We start from the raw sequence: 21,552 nt of genomic DNA on the forward strand, positions 1-21,552 counted from the left end.
TTCAGAGCAGTCAGAACATTTACAGTGGTTGAAATGATGAAATACATTGAGATGATGTTTTCCCAACCTGGACTGAGTGATGTCCCTGAATGAATCTCACCTAACTAACAGCAGTCACAGCTGGTCAAACTTATTTGATCGGACAGGACGAATAAAACAGAAAGCATTCACACAGAAACACAGTTTTAACTCACTGTTTGGACTGGTGGCACAGCAGAATAAGCGAATGAATATATGTGTTCGTATTACACACAGTGCAAGCTGAAAAAATCATAAGCTTGATTAATCAGAAGGGAAGTTTAACCTATGGTGACCACTTTAAAGTTTTAAACAAGTTTTAATGTTTCTGCTTTTAAAAAAGAACCCGTTGCCCTTTGAGCTCAGTACATTTACAACTTCCCCAATTCTCCTGGAAGAAAACTTAGAGCATGCTTTTTATCAATGAGCTGCATGTTTCGATTCATCATACTGTGGGTGTATGTGGAACCAAAACTGTGGGAGGACTAATGTGCCAAAAATATAAAGAGCTAATATTAGTTTGCGTTTCTCAGTAGGCATTTAGAAAATAATCATGATTTGCTTTTGAAAATGCTTTTTATCTTTTTCTCAAGTCCTTCCAGATAAACCTGCAAATATTATCTGTGAAACGACAAGGAGCTCAGATTTTATTGACTGCTCGTGGAAGAGAGGACAGGAAACACACCTCCCCAAGACCTACAACATTTCTGTCAGCAGGTATGGTGTTACTCTGGGGTCAAATGAAGCTGTTGCGTTTTATGATTTCTATATGCTTTTATATATATGATTTTTAACATGTTTTAATATCAGGGAACAAGGGACTCAGATATATTTACATCAAACCCAGGATGCTGAAGAAATCACCATACCACGAAGAATTTTCGATGAAAACACTAAGTATAACCTGATCATCACTGCTTACAACCGTTTTGGGACATCACACAGTGATCCATTCATCCTGTGTATAAAGGATATAGGTAAGCTCTAGCTTCCACTAAACACACATATCTTATGAATTATCAGCTATTTTCTTATGAAGTGAGTCATCTTGGGAACTGTCATGTTCTATAGTCACGATCATTGTCACTTGTTTTCACTTAGAATTCATTTTTGTTCTTTTGTATTGCAGTGATACCAGAGACTCCTCATATTATGCAGATCGAGTTTGGAAATAGCTCCACAGCAGCTATGTTACAGTGGAAAACCACAGAATCCTTAGTACATCTCAGACCCTCCATCAGGCTCTGCACAGATAATGGCTGTTGGGTAAAGTGATATTATGACTCACAGTAGCTTTATGGATATTTGTTACATCAACTTGTAGCAAACTGTGTGCAAATGAACTAGATTCCTGCTTTTTTTTAGGAAGTGAAAGAGGGAACAGTGCTTGGTGAGGGTGTAATAAGAGTGGACAACCTAAGACCTCTGACTGAATACAAGTTCCAGATGAGAGCATGTAACTCATCATCCGGACTGATTTATGCCAACATCACGCCCAGGTTGACCTCCAGCGAAAGGTTACTTTGCAGCAAATGGAGCCAATCTGTGAGGGGGCGAAGCCCTGGAAAAGGCAAGCTCACAACCTGAACCTCAAAATGATTACTCATCACGCATCAAAGGCAATCTGATTGTGATAAAGTTTGTTGTCACTCATGCAACAGCCCAGATCTTTTGGTTAAACTTATCATTAGGTCCATCTCAGCAGTTACAAGTGTGGAGAGTATTTGGCAACCATGGGACAAATGGGCTGCGGATAGTGACTGTTTTGTGGAAGGTAATGTGAAAATTATTCATTAACTCTGGCTTTTATATTGGTACTGCCTCATTGTGCTAGAAAGCTACACTAAATACCAGAAAGTATTAACTCTGATGCATCCATTTGGTCATAATGTCTTTTTCCATTTTGAAAAATGTGCTTTCTGTCTTTCTTGCCTAGTGTTAGATAAAAAAGACCTGTTATGTCTCTATGGTAAAAATGGCTTTTTCGTGACTCCCCAAACTCACCCAGACAAGAAATAGTCTGGTAAAAAAACCGCACAATACCAGAGTTCTAACAGAGTTCATTTTTGTCTGGATTGAACAAAGGAGATATATATTAATCATTAAGCTTTAGGCTAGCTGTTTCCCTCTGGTAGCTGCAGGTTCATATTAGATTTACAGATGTGACAGTGGTATCTTTTAACCTCTAACCTCTGACAAGAAAGTAAATACAGTGTTACTTCCCAAATGACTTAAAATTTTACTTTAAAATGCTAGATGACAAGGAAAGAGAGCTGGGATAGGCTCCAGCAGATCCCTGTGACCCTAAATAGGAATAAGTGGGTATTGATGATGGATGGAAGGATGGATGGATGGATGGATGGAAGGATGGATGGATGGATGGATGGAAGGATGGATGGATGGATGGATGGATGGAAGGATGGATGGATGGATGGATGGATGGATGGATGGATGGATGGATGGATGGATGGATGGATGGATGGATGGATGGATGGATGGATGGATGGATGGAAGGATGGATGGATGGATGGATGGATGGATGGATGGATGGATGGATGGATGAATGGATACTAGATGATGTAAAGACAAAGTAAATCTGTTGCGTTGGATGGACTTCTTCCCTAGCCGCCATCTCCAGACGATTACAGTGGAGAAGTGCAGCAGTACAAGATCTTCCTGGCTAATGGCCGGAAACAGCATGTGGCCTGTGCTGCAGCTTTGAGCCAGTATTCAGTTCAGGTACCAGCAGCGGTTCAGGCCCTCAGCGTCAGTGTTGTCACTTCATATGGGACATCTCCACCTGCCAATGTGCCGCTTAGACACTCAGGTGCACAAATACAAACACAAAATAGAAGACCAAATCTAAGAAATCAAGACTAAGCTGTAAGGGGGTCCAACAAAGTGTAATGCTTTTTGTTTAGGTGGGTTTGGACCTGTCCTGAAGGAGTTGGCGCCTGCAGTGAATGATGACACTGTATGTGTCTCCTGGTCGTGGCCAGGGACAAAACACTGGTCACCACCTCATGGAGAACTGCTGCACTATGTGATACAGTGGACAAGTGTACCTGTAGCAAAGCTGCAGTGGAAAAAGTTGGCCAAAGACGCAAACAGTACATCTGTCTCAGGTACAGAAGACAGTCAGCACAGAAACACACATGAAATAAAACAAGACTTTGTATAGCATCATATGAAACAGACCCACAAAATGTTTTAACATAAGGGATTCAACTGAGATATCAAGCAGTGACCTCTTGTGGGCATTTGGTGAATTACACTAGTTGCTGTGTTTATCTTTTCAGTAAAAAAATTAAAGTTTATCTGATGCTCTTGATATAGCTAAATGCAATATTTATAAATGAAGCCGAGTATGTGTAAATTCAGGTTGTTTATTTGTCCTGTGTTGTTTCAGGTCTGACTGCAGGTGTGAGGTACAATGTCTCTCTGTATGCTGTGACCACCAGAGGAGTCAGTGCTCCATCATCTGACCTGGTCTACCTCAAAGAACAGAGTAAGATTCATAGATTCAACATGTACCCAAAAACTCATTTATTTACACTGGTTTAAATGTACAGATGGACACTTTTCAACAGCCTGTATGCATACTTACATGAGCAATTCACAGAAACTATACAGTATATCCATACTCATACAGTATATACATGCTCAGTGCAGTGCAGACCCATCATCCTCACCCTGCCTTGTGTGTCTCAGAACCAGTGTCTGGTCCCTATATGAAGGTGCTGGTCCACGAGGCTCAGCAGATCCTGATCCAGTGGGATGAGCTGCCTGTGGACAAGCAGAAAGGCTTCATCACAAACTACACCATCTATGTCCAGACCCTGGACTCAAGCAACACTGAACTCAGTGGTAAGCAGTTACACTGTGTCCTCTTGTATGTGTTTGTCTTCTTACTGCAAATAAAGGCAAAACAATTAATGAATCAGAGTGACAGAAAATTAATTTGCCTTAATATTTTTATCTAGAAAAAATGACACATATTTGTAGATTTCAGGTTTTCACCTTGTCTTATGTTAATCGCCTAAGTGTAAGTCACCTCTGTTGTTTTGGGGCAGCAGTAGAATTTTGAGAGAACTATATTTTAAAAAAAAACAAAACTCATGGCTGCAAAATGTGCTTGTTTTATAATTTAGGTGATCTTAACCTTTAAATTAAACTGCAAACCATAGTGACTGAGCTGCTTTTTCTAATGTGTGGATCTTAACATGTTCCTTCATGATGAAATTACACTTTGACATGATGAGTTTGTAGGAAACACAACTTTGCTGTAAGTCATTTCCTGTTCTTGCAAAGGCGTGCTTTGTCATTTAAGCCTCTTCTCATGTGTGTACTTTACCATGGTCAGGCTAAAGCTTTCTAGCCTGCCTGTTTCTGTGCACACGTGTGGGAAATCATTTATGCAATAGTACGCATACATTATATGTAATATAGCGAAAAGTGTGTGGCCAGCATTCCATTGATACTCCCCTCCCACAAAGCTTCACTGCATCAGCAGGGTTTTTCTGCTCATACTTCCAGTAATGAGGTGAATTTCAAGCATTAAACTGCTGGTTGATTATGTTTTGTGATGAATTTTTTATTGACTTTTTCACACAACAGCCAAAAGGAGGCATTGCCTTCAATACCTAAATGAAAAGACAACAGAGCCAGTGAAGTGTAACAGCTATCATCAGAAAACTATCACACAGTTGAAGTTTTTTGGAGTTTTGTCTAAGCCAGTCTGCTTGTTTGAATATGTGTTTGAGAACATTATAATGTGGTATATAAGGTGTTCATGGTGAGCACGTTGGTGTTTGCTTTGGTTGCCACCATTTTCGCAGTGTCGTCAGTGAATCATAGACTTTTCTAGAACTGGCTCTAACCACCAACAGGAAGCCATGTGGCTGTATGCACACATGCAACCACGAAGGCTGTTTCTAACCAACCCACCTCACACACTATTTCTAGAATTTCAGTGTAAAGACAGCTTGCCTTTTCCTCTTTCTGTTCTCGTTCTGCATTGAATTACTTAAATATATTATCATTCAATTTTACTCATATGTCCAAACATACGTCCTTGTCAGACTCTATTTGGAGCAATTGTGGCTGCACCACATTGACGAAAACACCTCCAGCCATGAAACTTAACAAATGCTAATTATTTTTATCTACATACTCACAGGCCCTCCTGAAGTTTTTAGCAAATAAAACAATAAAACTGCACAGATCTGATCATTTTCCAACATTCACATTCATTGACAAAAAAGATATCACCAATAGGTCCATTTAGAAGCTGTTCAGGGGTTTGCCCAGTTGTAATGGATTTGGAGATGTCACATTTTAGTTTTTCAGTAGACTCCTTGTCCATGACTGAATGTTTATTTTTGACTTTGGAAACAGAAGTTGGCCAGGTCAAGAATTTATTTACTGTCTCAAAATTCATATTGATTTCAGCAGTGAAGAATACTATTATAGAAATTAAATTCAATGAAGGTACTAATTCATATGTAATTGCATATTTTCCACCTTAAAACAGTCACAATGAGTATTTTTTACATAACAATGTCTCAAATGACAATGTGAAACTAGTTTGACAGTGTGAAAGAGGTCAGTCAGTGAGGAACCTAGAAAGAAGTATCACCTCAGACTGCAGCTCTTCATAGTGGCACTTTGTAGTGAGTTTCAGCTCATTGTTTAGCTTTCTGACCCACAACTTTATGATACTGGTTTATTGTCTCTGCTCTCAAGTTTTTAGCTGCAGCAGGCAAATGTTTGCCAGTGAAAAGGCTGTAAAAAAGCACTGTACTCTACTTGGTCAGTAGGAACCAGGAGGCAGACAAAGGTAGCGTCTAGCTGCAGAACATAGTAAAATATTTACCAAGTTAAGAGCCAGATACTTTTCTCAGGGGCTGGTACCAAAAATAAAACTAAACTAGAGTGAATATTTGAATGACATTTATCATGTGGCCAGAAAACAAACAGCAAAGGAATAAAAATATTGCTTTGTAGCTGAACTCCATCAGTTATAGCAGGTTTAAAAATGAAAAGAATTGCTAATTGTGCTGCTTTAACAAAGAAAACAGTGAGTCTCATTTTCTTCTCTCCAGTGACGGTTTCCAGCTCCAGCCCCAGACAGATGAGGCTGGACTGTCCTGAAGGGGCTCTGGTTTTGCAGCTGACTGCATCCAACTCGGCAGGAGAAGGACCACGGGCAAGCAAGGTCTTGTCTCAGCCCACAGCCCCTGCGGGTCAGTGTCCTGCTGCCATGCTCTGAGCTCGTTAAAACCACAAACAACTTATTAAGCCTGTAGTTGTGTAGCTGTGGCTGTAATTCCTCATTTTAGTGCACAGAAGCTTTGTTTTCTTAACTTTGTCATGACTTGTCTACTAAACTGTCTGCCAAACTGTGTGTTTCTCTTCTTCTAGTTGGGCTGGTGACTGAGATTGTTCTCATCATTACCATCTTCATAGCAGTTATAGGCAACCTGATGTGCTGGGGTTGTGTGAGGAAAAGGTATTACACTGTATTGTTTTAATATCTATCACTGTGTCATGGAAAATAGCAGACCTTATAACAGACAAAATGCATCACCTAATAATAGTGAAAGTTTTCTGTTAGGATAACCATGACTGTTGTGTTTCTCAGTTCCCTGCAGCTGATTTTGAATGTACATAGGTTTTGTTTTACTAGTAACCAGGCAGAATGCCACTATAGCAGATTACATGAAATACCACACCACAGGAACTCAAATGATTAGAATGAACATAAACCATGTAGCAAAAACTGCACTAATTGTGGTCAAAGATCTTTGGCTGTGGTAAAAAGGATTATATGTTTCATGCCTTACAACATTACCATCAAATGTGCTTGCTATGTTTCAGTGGCAGAATTAGTTGTTCACTGTTGTAAGTCTGTAAATGTAATGCATGTGAACACTTAACTGTCATCACTAACCCTGAATACAAAAAACCCACTTGTCTTTCTATCTCAGGATCAAACAGAAATGCGTATCCTGGGGACCTGCTTGGATTGTTGAAAACCTGCCAAAACCAGGAAACAGTAATGCAATCAGATTGCTGGAGGTAAAAAAAAAAAGCTAATCAAGTCAACTGTGTTGACATTCATGCTTCCTTTTTTTTTTGTGAGAACTACTTTCACACAATAACCAAAACAGAAACAGCTAGAAACTGCAGCGACCACAGAGACAAAGCAGCAAGAGCAGAATTATAATGCATAATTTTTAAAAATATTCTAAAAAATAGTTTGTAGTCTAGAATTAGTTTGTTTTGTTGATGACAACTTTATGAGCCGCTGCAGATGAAAATAAGAAACTTGATGCATGTTTGTCCCACATATTTACCACATATGCATCGCTTTGGGTGAGTCAGTCATATCAAACTATGCCTTGTTTTTTCAGTTTTGTTATTTTTTTGTCTCTAGCAGGATGGAAGAGAACTGTCATTCTCCTCCACTCTCAGCGATCCTCCTCTGTCCCCCATCAGTCTGCTCTCTTGGGAGGAGAGGGACGATGCATACCCTACCATCCATGTCAAAGTATCCCACACAGAATCAGGACCACCCACAGCGAACACAGCTTTACTAACATCAGATTCTGGGACAATGCTTGTTGACTGCCAGCTGGAGCATGTCAGCTACAAACCCCAAATTGCTAAAGTGGTTTCCCAAAGAGAGGAGGTGGAAGAGACAGCAGAGGAGCAGAAGGACATTTCAGCAAGTGTGGAGGAGGACAGATGTTCAAGTGTATCTGGAGAATTACTGGGAGGTTTGCTGTCCAGTGTGGAGGTGGATTTCTCAGATTCACCGGTCGGACTTACTCTCAGGTCTGTTAGTGGCCTTTTGTGGCCTAAATCTCCTCCTGTCTTTAATAAGGTCTCAGTAGGGAGGAGGGGGACTGAGAATGATGTGACAGTGGACTTTGCCTCTCTGGAGTTAAAGCAGTGTAAAACCACAAGCCCTGGTTTGGCAGACAATTGTTCATCTCAGTGTACAGGTGACACAATGATGACTGCTGGTTACTTCCCTCAGGTAGCTGAAGTCAGGAGCATTAGACTCTGTCACACACCGAGGTAGCAGGAGTGATGGGAAAAACACAACAAGCTGCACTACTAAACTGATTTTGAAGAAAGCATTACTCAAGCAGGGCAGCATAATCAGGATCAAACAGAAGCATTGTCGCCTCGCAGCAAGAAGGTTCTCAGTTTGAATCCTTTGGGTCTTTCTGTATAGAGTTTGCATGTTCTCTCTGTGCCTATGTGGGTTTTCTGTGGGTACTCTGCCTTCTTCCCATAGTCCAAACACATGCAGGTTGGAGTTGGGTTAACTGGTGACTCTAAGTTGCCTGATTGAGAGTGTTTGTCTGTCTCTCTGTGTCAGCCCTGTGATAGACCGGTGTTCTGTCCAAGTTGTACCCCACGACCCTGGATGTGCCAGGGTAAGTGGACCATTCAAGCACCATTTCACCATGTGGTGACCTCAGGGACTTTATGTGATTAGAGAAAAAAAGCTGCTTCAGATTATCTGTAACTATTAGCTAATATTAGCTAACGATAAATGAATAAAATGCCAATCTAATAAGTGTGTTCAGATTATTCACCATAGTTATTGTGGCACCACATGTACAATACTGTGTAAAGGTTTTGGGCAGTTCAGTTTTAGATTCCTATCACACAGCACCATAAGGTATCTGATTAATTCCAGATTCATAGTGCATCCCATTGTGCAGGACAACAAGCCCATAAAATATCCATTCCAGTTCATGAAGAGCTATTTTCAGGAGCAAGAACAACCAGACATCCTGCAGCACATGGTCTGACCCCCACTTAGCCCCGATGTAGGCAGTGTGGAGTCAGTCTGGGATCAAATGAAGAGACAGAAAGACTGGGACAGCCTGAATCTACAGATGAACTTGCAAAGTACCAGGAGAAAACTGTGCAGGTCAAACCAGAGAGAACTAGTGCTGGCTTAAGGGCAAAGGGCAGGGCTGCAAGTACTGATTAGATCTGCTTTCCTTTACTGCACTTTGTATGTTAACTGATAAAATGAAAAACTATGTCATTTATGTTAACAGCATCACCTGTGTTTTTAGTGCCTAAAACCTTTGCACAGTAAGTGCTCACAAGCAGAAGCTGCAAAAAGCCAAAAAAGGATAGGAATCACTGCTCGTGTGTCACCACGAAGCTGACATTAATCTTCAAAGTGAACTGTGATGTAATCCTCTGACTTTTCAACTAATGCCAACAACAGGCCAATGTGTTTACTTGTCCATTATGACAATATATATATTATGACAAAATGCTAATGGAAAAAAATGCCACTCCCAAAAGCTCCAGCTTAGCATGCTAACAGCTACACCCCAGACTTTACATATGCTCTACAGGCTGAACTGAGATGGTGATCAACATGATGAACCACCTTAACAAATGTAAGTTAGCTATAACTCATCATCATGTCCATGCCAGTAACTACTGTACCATGTCAAAAAAACTGGATCTTATTTTACTGTCAGGGTGTGACCTGTGTTTTCACTGTTAGCCACTGTGTGTGACAGTGATGTGACATGGAGCATGAGATTATTCCAAAACACACCCAGATAATCTGAGATTAGGGGTTTCCCTGCCACAAGGCTCACAGTGTACTTGGTGTGCCACTGAAACTGAAGTCCAATTGATACATGCACCACCTGCAGTTAAACACCGTTTTTTTAGGACTTCCTGAGCATTGTCTCACTTCCTCCTTGATAATCACAATTTCAGGGCTGTTCCATTGCTGACACACTGAAATTGTAAGAAACCTCCAAGAGTCTGGTTCACCCCTGCTAATGTTTTGTGTCTATGTGTGTGCGTGTGTAATGCTGTTGTTATCAGCACTGAGCCCTGTACTGTAATTGAACATGTAAAGGTAAAATGTGCTGCAACTGTGAGGGAAAGTCCCCCACTGCACCACATGGGGTTATGATCGAGGGTGTGAGAGACTTGGGCCGTGTGGAAAATATGATGAAAATGATTCTCTAGGTTCTCGACTCCTCCTTTGATACGAGCTTTATCTAAAGCTAAATCTGAAGGGTTTTCTCAACATGTCAGAACAGGGAATCAGTCCTCACATGTTCTGTGTGGGACTCAAAAATACTTAGCCTCAAACCTGCACCTCCAACCTCTTTCATGTGCAGTGGAAAACCAAAGGGCCAGATTACAAGAAGGAACTGTGTACTTGTGTGTGAACTTAAAAGTACAACAGGAGAGCCTTACATTTAATTTTATAAGGAGACAATGCAAATGGCAAAAACTGAAGCAGCCTGCGTACTGGAGGAAAACTGTAGATTACTTTATACAGTTTAGATATTTTAGAGAATAATACTTTGTGGCACTGATTCCATATGCCCGGACTCACTAATGAACTGCGACTTAGTCTGTGACTCAAGTTTTTCACCTCACGCCAGAGGCGGAGCCAGCGCGGAGTCTCCTTTGCCACTACGACAATTTGGACGCACGGTCCTAAATAAAGATGTTTAGGACGACTTATGATCACGGATAGAGCTGTAAAGGGCTAGACAGGCCGATATACCACAGGGATACGATGTCTCGGTGAGTATATTGAGCGTTTACTTCTCTCTGTTTTTCTTCGCCAACCATTAGAGTTGATTGAACGCAGCTGCAGTTCAGTCTGGCGCTCGTTGCCTCTGTCCACGCATCTCTGCTTAAATAAATAATTTAATATAAAAAGACAATACAGAGAAGTTTGTTAACACTTGCAGTGAGGAGGGAGAGTCCTGAAGTGCTGAACTAAAGAAGAAGAAGTAAAGAAATACATTTTTAAAAAGCTTTCGATTATTAGGATTGTCATTATTACTATTATTTTTCATTTCAAAGACATAACCCCATCAAATGCATGTGTGTACTTGTGCTTATTTTAAGGTTAAACTCCTGCTACAATGTAAGAGACTTACAAGAAGGCAGTTACTGATGACTCATGGCGACAATGTCCCAGACATGGTCCATCTTCACTGCCTTTACTTTGCTGGTCATGCAGCTTTGCGCAGGTAAACTCAGATTACTGTGCACATTCGCACTGCTGACATGTAAAATGCGTTTTACTCATTTTTCTTCATATTATCTGGAAAGTTATATGCTGGATGTCTACGTGATAAACCTTTCTTGAAATCCATTATAAATACCCTGATTCTTTGTCTATAACTGGTCCGCTGGCTCTCACTGATGTGGTGGCTTATCAATGATCGTTAAATATTCTTAAAACATGCTTTTATTAAATATACACATGCATGATTGATGATTATTTGCCCCAAATTCGACAAATAGTAATAATCTGTCACACTGACATGTCTATCTCTTTAGATAATATTGAACATTGGATTACAGTCTGCACAACTAATTATTTCTGCTTTTAGGTAAGAAATCCTGTTCCATCTGGTCCAGTGCTGGACCTGTGGTGCAGCGAGGCTCCAGCTTTACAATTTACTGCACCTTTAACTGCAAATGCAAGGGTTCCATGTACAGCGACCATCCACCCACACTACAGAGCCACAAAGAACTGAATTCAACAACTATATATTTTAATGTGGTGAACATTACCAAGAACAGAACATATAGCTGTAAGTGTAACTGCAGTCCTGCACTGGACCCTTGTGGACTGGATATCTCAGCTGGATGTGAGTATGAAGTGAAGCAACAGTAAAGCATTCTTTTCTCAAACTCAAACATCAGTCCTGCACAGATTTCATGGATCTATTCTATGACTATTCTATGTCAAATGAGATGACTCTTAAAGATTTTTACCATGTACCACACTATAGTCTAACTATAATGTATATTTAGCATGAGCCAGCAGCTTTAATAGTGATAAGATCACTAAACCTAGCTTCCATTATGCTCATTCAGAACCTGTAAATGGACACAAAAGTGGATGTTTTACAGTGCATTGTATTTTAAGATGAAACTTCCATCTTAAGGTTTGAGTTCTAACTTTTGAATGCACATGAGCTGTAAAAAGACCTGGTTCTGCTTTCTCTTCTTTACTTACAGTACACTTGATTAAAATGTTGTGGGCTGGGCGCAGCTAAGTGTCAACATTATCTGCAATAAGTTGCTTATCATGGCCCCAGAGCTGTGTCTAATTTGGGAGTTCAAACAAGCTTGGCATGCAAGAACATGTGTGCAATGTGATTAATGCAATTTGTTCTGAAACGACACTTTTAACCTTCCATTCATCCATGATGGCACTAGGAAATTACACATTATGCATTTTATGGATTCGTTTGACTTTGTTTAAATACTTACTTCAGAGTTAAGTATTCCTCACATATTGCATTGAGAACTCAGTGCTGCAAGCAATTTATTTTTAGGCTTTCAAGTACTAAAAGAAAACTCATTAATTTAGTTTCATTCAATTTTCTTTGTGTTATTTGTCCTTCAGACCTACCAGATCCCCCTAAAAACATTTCATGCATCTGCAAACTCAAAAACAAAGAAAGTGGAGTTGTGTCCTGCACTTGGAACAGAGGACGGGATACTTATCTTAGTAATAATTCAATGTTGTGGTGAGTTTGAAGAAGAAAGGAAACATCTTATAGCATAGTTTTAATGTGATCTTGCTTAAACTATCAAATGTAACTTGGTTTTATGTGTTTTAGGGTGAGAACTGTACCTGGAAAGCACAAAGAAGATGGACTGCACAGTAACAGAACTGATCGACCATCGGTTAGTTTCAGTGTGTCCAGATCTGTTCAGCTCATCTCTGTGTGGGCCCAGACTGGGAATCGACTGGGATATGCAGCGTCATCCCCCATTAACTTCACACTCAGCGACATTGGTAAGACCCACATCTCACATAAGTGGGGACTCCAGTTTGTGAAGCAACTTCTGCACAGTGTTCATTGTCATGTGTAATGACAGTTTCAAGTTGTTTGGGAAGTATGAAAAAATAAGGATGTCTTCACTGGAGTTTGAAACCAGCTCTGCAGTGAAATGTGTCCTTTTTATACACTCTATTTAAAGTTTATGGTGACTGATAATCACCTTGCATCCTCATTTCCACTAATGTAATGACGCAGTGAAATCTTCAGTTTTTAGACCAAAGGCAACATCAAAAACTTGTCTTGTGTGCCTATCTTGTGACATTTGCTCAGGACTTTTGTTTTTAATACACCTGATCACTCTGGTGACTATTGATCCATGCAGTGATGCCATCAACTCCTGTTCTTCACCAACCCAATTGCTTTTCCCGGGGGTGCAGCATGAAAGTGAAGCAGTCTGTAGAGACCCAACACCTGGAGATCCAATACAAGACAGGAGAACAAACATGGACAGCTTATCGAGACCAAGTAAGATGTCTTTACACTTCAGGATGGACCAGATTTGGGGGACTTTGAATGAGATCTTGTAAAAGATATTGCAGAAAGTTTCTTAATCCTTTTAAGACTTGTACTGTTTGATTAGACCTCACTGCTGATTCATATATCAAGACAGATATGAGTGTCAGGCTGATGTGTGCAGAAGTGAATGCACAATGTAGCACAGGTCTCAAAATCAAGCTGAAATTTGACCTTTTGTGCTCTATCTGGTGTTCTTACAATGTGGTCATAAATGGTATCTTAATAAACAAAACTCTTGAGTTAGAAGATGGATGAGTGCCTTTAAATCAATAGAGCTAAAATGAAAAATAATATTTTTTTATGGGTTTACAGGGTGTTCAGGACTTGTCCATCTCCCCTTTGGAGCCCTACAGGTTGTACCATTTCAGAGCCAGGTCTAAATTTAGCAATGGCCTGTGGAGTGAGTGGAGCACATCTATTTCCAGCTGGACTCAAGAGGAGGGTAAGTAACTGTGGATTAGCCTGCAGCTCCTGAAAGAGCCTATTTTGTATTGTGTATTTCTGCACTTACTGAATGAAAGCACTACAGATTCTGAAACAGATTTGAATAAAGTATCTCTGTGGTACTTTATCTGTCCAAGATATCAGATTATGGTGCAATATTTCCTTCTGTTTGAGTTTTGAGGCAGTTATCAGCTCACCACCAGTTCTGCCTACCGCATATCTATAAGCCACTGCAATGGGTCTTTTGGGGTTTTTGCTTTGAGAGTAAAACTAGTCCTCTAGTGATTAGTAACAAAATGCACCTGTGCAGTTATTGAGATGATAATAAATTCATTGAGTCTGATTGTGTTTTACACTAGACGAGTAAAAGAAGTGAGGTAGCAGGATCTTTGTTGTACTGATTGTGTGAAGATATGCAGGTCTCTCTGCCTGGTACTGACTCTGAGAATATGCTGAAATGGCAGCTTCTGAACTTTGCACAAGCATCCAGCAGCAGTAGCAGACGTCAACAGAAATAGTGGAAAGACACTTTTGGTAAACAGTATCTGTAACACTTTATGTTGAAGGAAGTTCAAATTGTTAGGGTTTTAGTTTTTGTAAAGTGCCTTGAGATGATTTGTATTGTGATTTGGCGCTATACAAATAAAATTGAATTGAATTGAATTGAATTGAATTGATCTCTGATCTTCCAGGCAGCCACTGATGGTAAGCCAGGACAGTATACAACTCAGTTTAGAGGTTTAAAATTGCATTTGTTACCTTTAGACACTGATATATTCAGTATTTTTGCACTGTGTGTAAAACACATCACAAACTATGTTAACAGACCATAAAACGTAAAAGACAACAATTATGTAGTTCCTTGTGTTAAATGTGCTGCAGTTTCCCAATTGCACTTAAACTCAACAGGGAAGTGTTAGTTACATGCATTACCATGTGACTTAAATTAACTTTGACATTATAAAAGCATAAAGATGATCATTCTGATACTACTTTGGTTTGATAGTACTTCATACTGTAGTGATATTAAAATCATGACTAGAAGATAAAAAAAAATACAAGAGGTAAGATAAGACAACTTTGGCACTATGTAAACACGAATTCCCCCGGTGTGGTTGTTTAACTACTTCTACTTTTTCACTACTTGGCTCATCATTGTACAGACAGGTCAATGCAGGGGTGCAGAGAGATGACATGCTTATTATTCAGAACCACTTCCTAAATACTGAAGGCAAATTGCGGGTGGAGTGACCTTCTCTTTCCTTTTGGGCTGTCACATGTCACACAATAAAAAAAAAAAAAGTTTTTATTTTGAAGACATAGGCATGGTAATAGAAAACGCTCTTAATCTTTGCCATGATGTGTCCTTTTAAAAGTAGCAAGTTTAGTTTGTATTTTGAATCAGATGTGGATGTAGACATTGATTCAGAGAGTAGGAGGTTTATTGGAAGTGTCACCCACTGGCGTCAGACTTGAGCTCACAAAGGAAAATTTAGAAAGGCGCTGTTGGATTTCAAAGCATTTTAGCATGAAAGACTAGTGCAAATGGTTGCTGATGACTTGAATAAAACACTGGTGCACTCATTCATTGAAAAAACACCCGATTTCTAGTCAGTAAAATAAAACACTAAAAATATCGGCCTTACTTTCATTTAGTGTCAGTGTATTGACAGACTGGTGTTCTTATTGTTTTAGCTCCTGTAAAAGAGTTGGATGTGTGGTACGCAGAAGCTGCATCTGACTTCACCTCACTGAGAGTTTACTGGAAGGTAAGTTCAGATGGGTGTTTTTTGATAGTTTAAACTGCTGAATGGTGCCAAAGGATGATTGACACAGCTCTGGTGAACAGTTAAACCAGTGTAAGTGTCTGCTGTCTACACACCTTCCCTCTCCTGTTTCTCACTCTCATGTCTGTGTGGGCGTGTGGTATTGTAGCCATAGTAACACTTATTGATCTCCCTGCTTCACTACTGTGCTCTTCACAAGGTAAAGGTCAACTCTTGACCACTTCTGGGGTGTGACACGTACACACATACACTTGAACGTCTCCACTCTCTACCACACACACACACACATATACACACACACACACACAAATGTCGTTTAATGTCACATAAAGACAGAGAGATAAGTGAAACCCAGCGGCAGACACCACAGTTTCAGTTTACAAGAAAAGAGGAGCTGAACAGAAATGATGTGTCTTACTTGTCTTGTGATGTTGATTTTGAGCCTACTGTGAAGATGGCTAAATCGCAGGCTCAGGTTAAAGCTCTCAGCAGTGTGCCACATCATTTTTGTCTTTGCTTTAAATATATCAGAGTAAACTTCTCTCTGATTGTAGGAGGCGAACATTTCCATCTCAAGAGGGAAGATCATAGAATACAAACTCAGAATTTACAACCCAGACTCTGGATCGGAAAATGTCACTAACATCAGTGGCAACGCCAGGAATTATTCAGTCCCATTCTGTGCTAACTGTGATGTGACGGTGTGGGCTCGCAACTCCAAAGGCATCTCCCCTCCTGCCAGAGTTACAACCCGGTACATGGAAGGTAAAAATAAAATTGTGAAAACTTATGTAATCATATCTGTAATTTATATATAAATCGCTTCATTATTAAGAATCAGCCTCTTTGTTTTGGCAAATAGTCTTGTTGAGAGATTCCAGATGCACTGGTAACACAGAATCCAGGGGGAAGTTGATGTCTGTGTGATTCTCTCTTGTATTCAGCAACAGTAAAAAAAAAAAAAAAAAAAAAAAGTATTCATAAATGCTCCATGTTTTTCAGCCAAGCCCCCTCTGGGTGTGCGAGTAAAGGCAGACAATGACAATGTCACCATCTCCTGGAGAATGCCTGAAACTGCAGCGCTACCTACTGCATATGTGCTAGAATGGTACCCAGAGGGCCACAAGCTGGAGGAGCTCAAATGGATCAGACTAGGCAGGAATGACACACAGTTTGTTATTACAGGTGAGGCATATGGAGTTAAAGTACATAAAGATGAAATAAGACGACAAAGAAAAGTCAGCGACGGACCGTTCTCTACTAGCCATGTTTTGTTAACATTTTTAACTATTGTTTCACCTCTTACTTCTGTTAAAATGCTGCTGTATCCCACTGTTTTTCTTTATGCAGGTATTAAGAGGTTCAAGTGCTACGTGGGAGCAGTGTATGTTTACTATAGCGAGAGCTCAGTGAATAGGACCACATTTACAGGTGTCGCCACTATGGAGTCAGGTAAGAACCGAGACGCTTTATTTTAGAATTACACCGAGTTATGATAAAAGCTGAATATTACTAGTGTCATTACTAGTGTTTGCAATATAGAGTTTTAAATAGGTTCAAATATTCTTTTAATAGCCTTCTTGTTGAGCAGTTTTTCTGGGTTCTGCTCTTTCTTTGCAGCCCCAGGAGCTGGTCCATTGGTCCAAGAGAAGCCTGAAGGAAACAAAGTTAAAGTGACCTGGATGGAGCTTCCTAGGGATCAACGTGGGGGTTGTATCATCAAGTATACCATCTATTTGAAAAGCAATAGCGGATCCTTGCAGCCATGTAAGAACAATTTTATCTGTGGTTATACTACAGTCATAGCTGACTGGATGAAACACAGGCTAGCATCAAATAACTGCAGAACACAGTGTAAATAATATTTAAGTAATATTTTACTTAAATACTATGCATATATCATATGTTTAAGCCTGGAAATACAACCATGAAACTCTCTATGATATTATTTTCAAATTGTTAATAAAGGAATCGAAAGACACAGTGTACCTTTAGATCAGGCCACCTTTAAGTTCTGGCAGCCCATTCTGACTGACAAACCAGACAGCAGCAGAAACACACTGCCACTCACACTGCTTGCTTGTTAGTGATCCTGCTTCTTTGGTCGCCAGAAAACATCATTTTCTAGACCTCCACCCCCACGACTTACATACAGTTTTAGTGTAGATTCTATGTAGAGTTTTATAAATGAGACTCCAGCACATTATGAAATAAAATATAAGATTTGGTGCCTTTTCTTGACAACTACAACAGCTGAAACTTTTGCTTCACTGGGGTTGTTTGTAGCATCTACTCTCTGGGTGCAGACAATCATACAACAACCTTTGCAGGCAATGAGACCTCTGCTGTGTGCGTATGATTGTGTATTTCAGATTCTATCCCAGCATCAGAGAGAACGTATACCATTCACGACCTGTCTCCAGGTTTCTACAGCCTGTGGATGACTGCGTCGACTGCTAAAGGAGAAGGCCCTGCGGGTCAAACGGTCAAGTTCTTCATTCAACGTAAGCACTGTTTCAAATTTCTTCAACGAAATAGGTTGACATTTTGGGAGCCCATTTTCTGTCTTGCATAAAGTTAGATGAGAAGATAATGGATTCTCCTGCCAAGAAATATACCAGTATATAATCCCTCATAAAATCAGTTTGACTTTTACTGGTGTTATATAATGTGTTGAATTTATGTATTTTAGATATTTTGTTGGACAGAGTCAGGCTAGCACTTCCTTCTTATTTCCAGTCTTTATGCTAAGATAATTGTTTCCTGCCTGTAGCGTCTTATTTACTGGATCACTGTGAAACTGTCAAATCGAGCAGGTTTCATCACCTAAAACACTTTTAATTAACAGTCCTGGTTTTTGTGAGGCTGTGATGCATGACAGTGTTATAGACAATATGGTTGTGTTATGGCCGTTTTCTTTCTTTCAATACTTTGACTGTACCTGAAGGGCCAACTTTAAATATTGCACTTTCTCCCTGTTTTGCTGCTACTCTTGCAGAAGAAACACAACTGTCCTTCTTACTCTTGTGTGGCATCATCTCTCTGATTGTGCTGTTTCTCTTCTGTCTGTGCCAGAGTTCAACAGTAAAACAGCGGTAAGTCAGACAGCCACTCTGCGTGGACTTACTCTATGCGAAGGCAATAAGTTTACATGTCATTGTTTTTTGTTCATCCATACATCTGCTGAAGCCGTGTAAAACTAAAAAATGAGTCATTTACAATGCCGTAAAGGTTCCCATGCAGTATTGTTCAGCAGTTTTCCACATGTTCCCTTAGATTCTGGGTGCTTTTCCAGTGCATTATGCTCGATGTTGTGCCAGATCCTGCAAACAGCAAATGGGCAAAAGAGTGTACCCGGGAGAAGGTATTTATGAAAACATAAATAGAAATCAAAGCTATGCTATAACTCATTGTTGCTTGTCTGAGCCTGGATCTCCCTCCATTCAGGGTAAGATAAATCTCCAGCTGCAGCTGAGTAACCCCAGTGTAACCGAGGATGAAAGGGAGCCCGTCCTGGTGGACGTTGAGGAGTTGCCCAAGCAGAACATTGACACATCCACACCTACAAATGTCTCTCCACAGCACATTCCTCAGACTGACCTGAGCTCCGAGGGGTCGCCGGCCACGCTGCTGTACCCCATGACCACGTACATCAAAAGTTTCTCCCAAGACTCGGACAGCTCCAACCACACGCATACCTCTGAGGACACAAATACAAGCGCTGACTACATCTCATCACATGGACCAGGAATTATGTCTGAGGAGGAGCAGGAGAATGAGGAGTTTGCAGAAATGTTGGTTTTCTTCCCCAGTCACAACATTTTCATAGAGCCTCTAGCCTTTGGGGGGAAGCTGACGCTGGATGCAGTCAAGATTAACTGTAGTGACAGCGACCACAACTCTTTGGTGAGATGCAATTTAAGTGAAAACAATTTTTAAATCAAGAACACTGCTAAGCAAAATAGACTTGGCATAATGACTGGAAGTGGCAACTGGATTCTTCTGTTCCAGCATCTTTTTTGATCACACACCTTGCTGGAATGAGTATGAACTACCTCCTTGCTTATTGAAATCAGAGCTGTGATGCAAACAGCTTATTTTCAGAATTCTGAGCTGTCACATAGTAATGATCCTGGGCTCAGAATGTATTTTCTTTTCATTTCATGCATTACCATTGTTTTCTATTCAAAACAACAATACACACACTAATACCAAAACCGGAATTACCACAGCAGGAACTGCAGCTTTATCACAAATTTACATTTCTGCCTGCCCTAATTAAAAGAGATCCCATCAGACCTTGCAGTTTTGTACTGACATGTCAAGTCAAAACAACATAATTATAAGAATTGTTCACCATCCGGCACATTAGCTATGCCACCTCAATCTTGATTTATGGAAAAAGAAATTAAATTAAATTGTGTCTTTTGATTTGTTCCTAGTACAGATTATATGAGGCTGCCTAATAACCAATCATCTACCATTTTTGCTGAAGACCAGAACCAATCACTTGCAAAACTCTCTGTAAAATGTTTTCATATGTTTGACAAATTACACACACAATTACAATGGTAACAGGATAATGGCTGTCAGGTGTTAATGCACATGCTAGTTTAATGTGTTAAAATTCTGTTTACATTGTCAGTGACTAGAAGACAAAAATGTCAACCTCACAGTGACCCCAGAAGGAAAAATCAGGGGGTCATCAAAGTGATTAAGAAGTCTGGTATTGTCTGTAGAAAGTTTCAGGGCCTATCAGCCAATAGGCTTGTTGAAATATCTGTCCATGGTAGCAGGCTTTTTTTCTTCATCCAAAGCACAAACATTAAAGAAATGTGCTGCAAGTCAGAAGACAGGCAAGAGTTACAGCTCAAACATTTATCATGAAAACTCGATCAGCACAGGTAACTGGAGCTCATCACTCCCCAGGTGTCTCGGAGTACTTCCGGTATTGCCAGTCCCATTTCCTTTTGCACACACTTTTCAGTTGGTTGCATTTCTGGATTTGCAGCACGTTTGTATAATATTTATGAGTTTGCTTCTGTATTTAGTTTTGGATTTGCATCCGTTTTTTCGGCAGCGCGTCGTGGTCTGTGCTTGGACTTTGGTGTTTTTGGATGAATTCTTTGTCATTGCACAGGGTACAATTAAATTATGTGCCGCTTCTTATGTTGCATAAAAGATGGAATAAAAATCATTAAAGGGTAAAGACAAATGAAAGAGTGCAGGTATTAAATTATGGCATAGTGTGTTTTAGGGCTTTTTTTCCTCTTACTCCCACTCGGGTAGCTACAGCAGATCAATTCATCCGCATGATCGATTTGGCACAAGTCTCACGCCGGCTGCCCTTCCTGATGCAACCTCGGTCCCTGTCGCTAGCGGTCCCTGATCTTCCGAGTTGGTCTCCCATCAAGCTACTAACCAGGCCCAGCCCTTCTTAGCTTGTGGATCGGGCGGTAGCGGGCACCGGTACTCTGTTGCAACCACACGTGTATTGGGCTTTTGTATGGCTTTGAGTTTTTGTTTGTACTTCGAATGTATGTTCTGGATTAACTGTGTTCTTTATGTTTATGTTTTTACTTTTATATGTTTACAGTGTCTCCTTACTGATTGCACTTTGACATTTGTATCTGCCTTGTCCCTTGGGGGCCACCGTAGTGGATTGGCTAATACACATTGCCGTCTGCAGCGTGCTTAGAAATTGGTTGTGTTTGTTATATTTGTTCTACTGGAAACCAGTTTCATTCATGTTTTCAACAGCAACCTCTCTTAGATTTACTAGTCACTAATTCTATTTAAATTAGATATCTATCTTACCTGATTACATAAAAAACACAATCTCGATTTAATTACACAGCTGCTATGTTAGTTTCAATGTCAGCACAAGTAAACGTTTTCAT

General features: G+C 40.2%; 2 protein-coding genes across 5 annotated transcripts in view; both read left to right on the plus strand.

The window, feature by feature from the left end:
• Positions 1-8,608, plus strand: part of il23r (interleukin 23 receptor) — a 12,411-nt gene extending 3,803 nt beyond the window's left edge. For 3 of the 4 annotated variants that reach the window (XM_026305527.1, XM_026305526.1, XM_026305529.1), the window contains 13 exons: positions 612-735; positions 829-995; positions 1,148-1,284; positions 1,384-1,588; positions 1,710-1,792; positions 2,644-2,845; positions 2,940-3,143; positions 3,428-3,526; positions 3,730-3,885; positions 6,123-6,263; positions 6,442-6,529; positions 7,008-7,098; positions 7,457-8,608. In XM_026305527.1, coding sequence (XP_026161312.1) covers positions 612-735; positions 829-995; positions 1,148-1,284; positions 1,384-1,588; positions 1,710-1,792; positions 2,644-2,845; positions 2,940-3,143; positions 3,428-3,526; positions 3,730-3,885; positions 6,123-6,263; positions 6,442-6,529; positions 7,008-7,098; positions 7,457-8,107 — 2,348 coding nt within the window. In that variant the 3' untranslated portion in view covers positions 8,108-8,608. The remainder of the gene's footprint in view (positions 1-611; positions 736-828; positions 996-1,147; positions 1,285-1,383; positions 1,589-1,709; positions 1,793-2,643; positions 2,846-2,939; positions 3,144-3,427; positions 3,527-3,729; positions 3,886-6,122; positions 6,264-6,441; positions 6,530-7,007; positions 7,099-7,456) is intronic. The other variant, XM_026305528.1, reaches the window with a different exon arrangement.
• Positions 8,609-10,097: 1,489 nt separating this feature from the next.
• il12rb2 (interleukin 12 receptor, beta 2a) lies at positions 10,098-20,867 on the plus strand. Its single transcript, XM_026305337.1, has 16 exons — positions 10,098-10,617; positions 10,948-11,072; positions 11,439-11,699; positions 12,464-12,587; positions 12,681-12,859; positions 13,228-13,370; positions 13,734-13,863; positions 15,561-15,634; positions 16,207-16,417; positions 16,655-16,837; positions 17,003-17,104; positions 17,273-17,419; positions 18,025-18,156; positions 18,651-18,747; positions 18,929-19,016; positions 19,100-20,867. The coding sequence occupies exons 2-16, from the start codon at positions 11,003-11,005 to the stop codon at positions 19,589-19,591; spliced, it is 2,433 nt and encodes an 810-aa protein (XP_026161122.1). The 5' UTR covers positions 10,098-10,617; positions 10,948-11,002; the 3' UTR covers positions 19,592-20,867.
• Positions 20,868-21,552: the final 685 nt, after the last annotated feature.

This window comes from Mastacembelus armatus, chromosome 4 (genome assembly GCF_900324485.2).
Source record: "Mastacembelus armatus chromosome 4, fMasArm1.2, whole genome shotgun sequence".
Lineage (NCBI taxonomy): Eukaryota > Metazoa > Chordata > Actinopteri > Synbranchiformes > Mastacembelidae > Mastacembelus > Mastacembelus armatus.

What these genes read in the sequence shown, in the direction of transcription:
- il12rb2 (XM_026305337.1), top strand. Translation starts at nt 11,003, where the DNA reads ATGGCGACAATGTCCCAGACATGGTCCATCTTCACTGCCTTTACTTTG. An exon ending in CACACAGTTTGTTATTACAG is followed by an intron (nt 16,838 to 17,002) that starts GTGAGGCATATG and finishes TTCTTTATGCAG; the next exon opens with GTATTAAGAGGTTCAAGTGC. An exon ending in AAGAGTGTACCCGGGAGAAG is followed by an intron (nt 19,017 to 19,099) that starts GTATTTATGAAA and finishes CCCTCCATTCAG; the next exon opens with GGTAAGATAAATCTCCAGCT.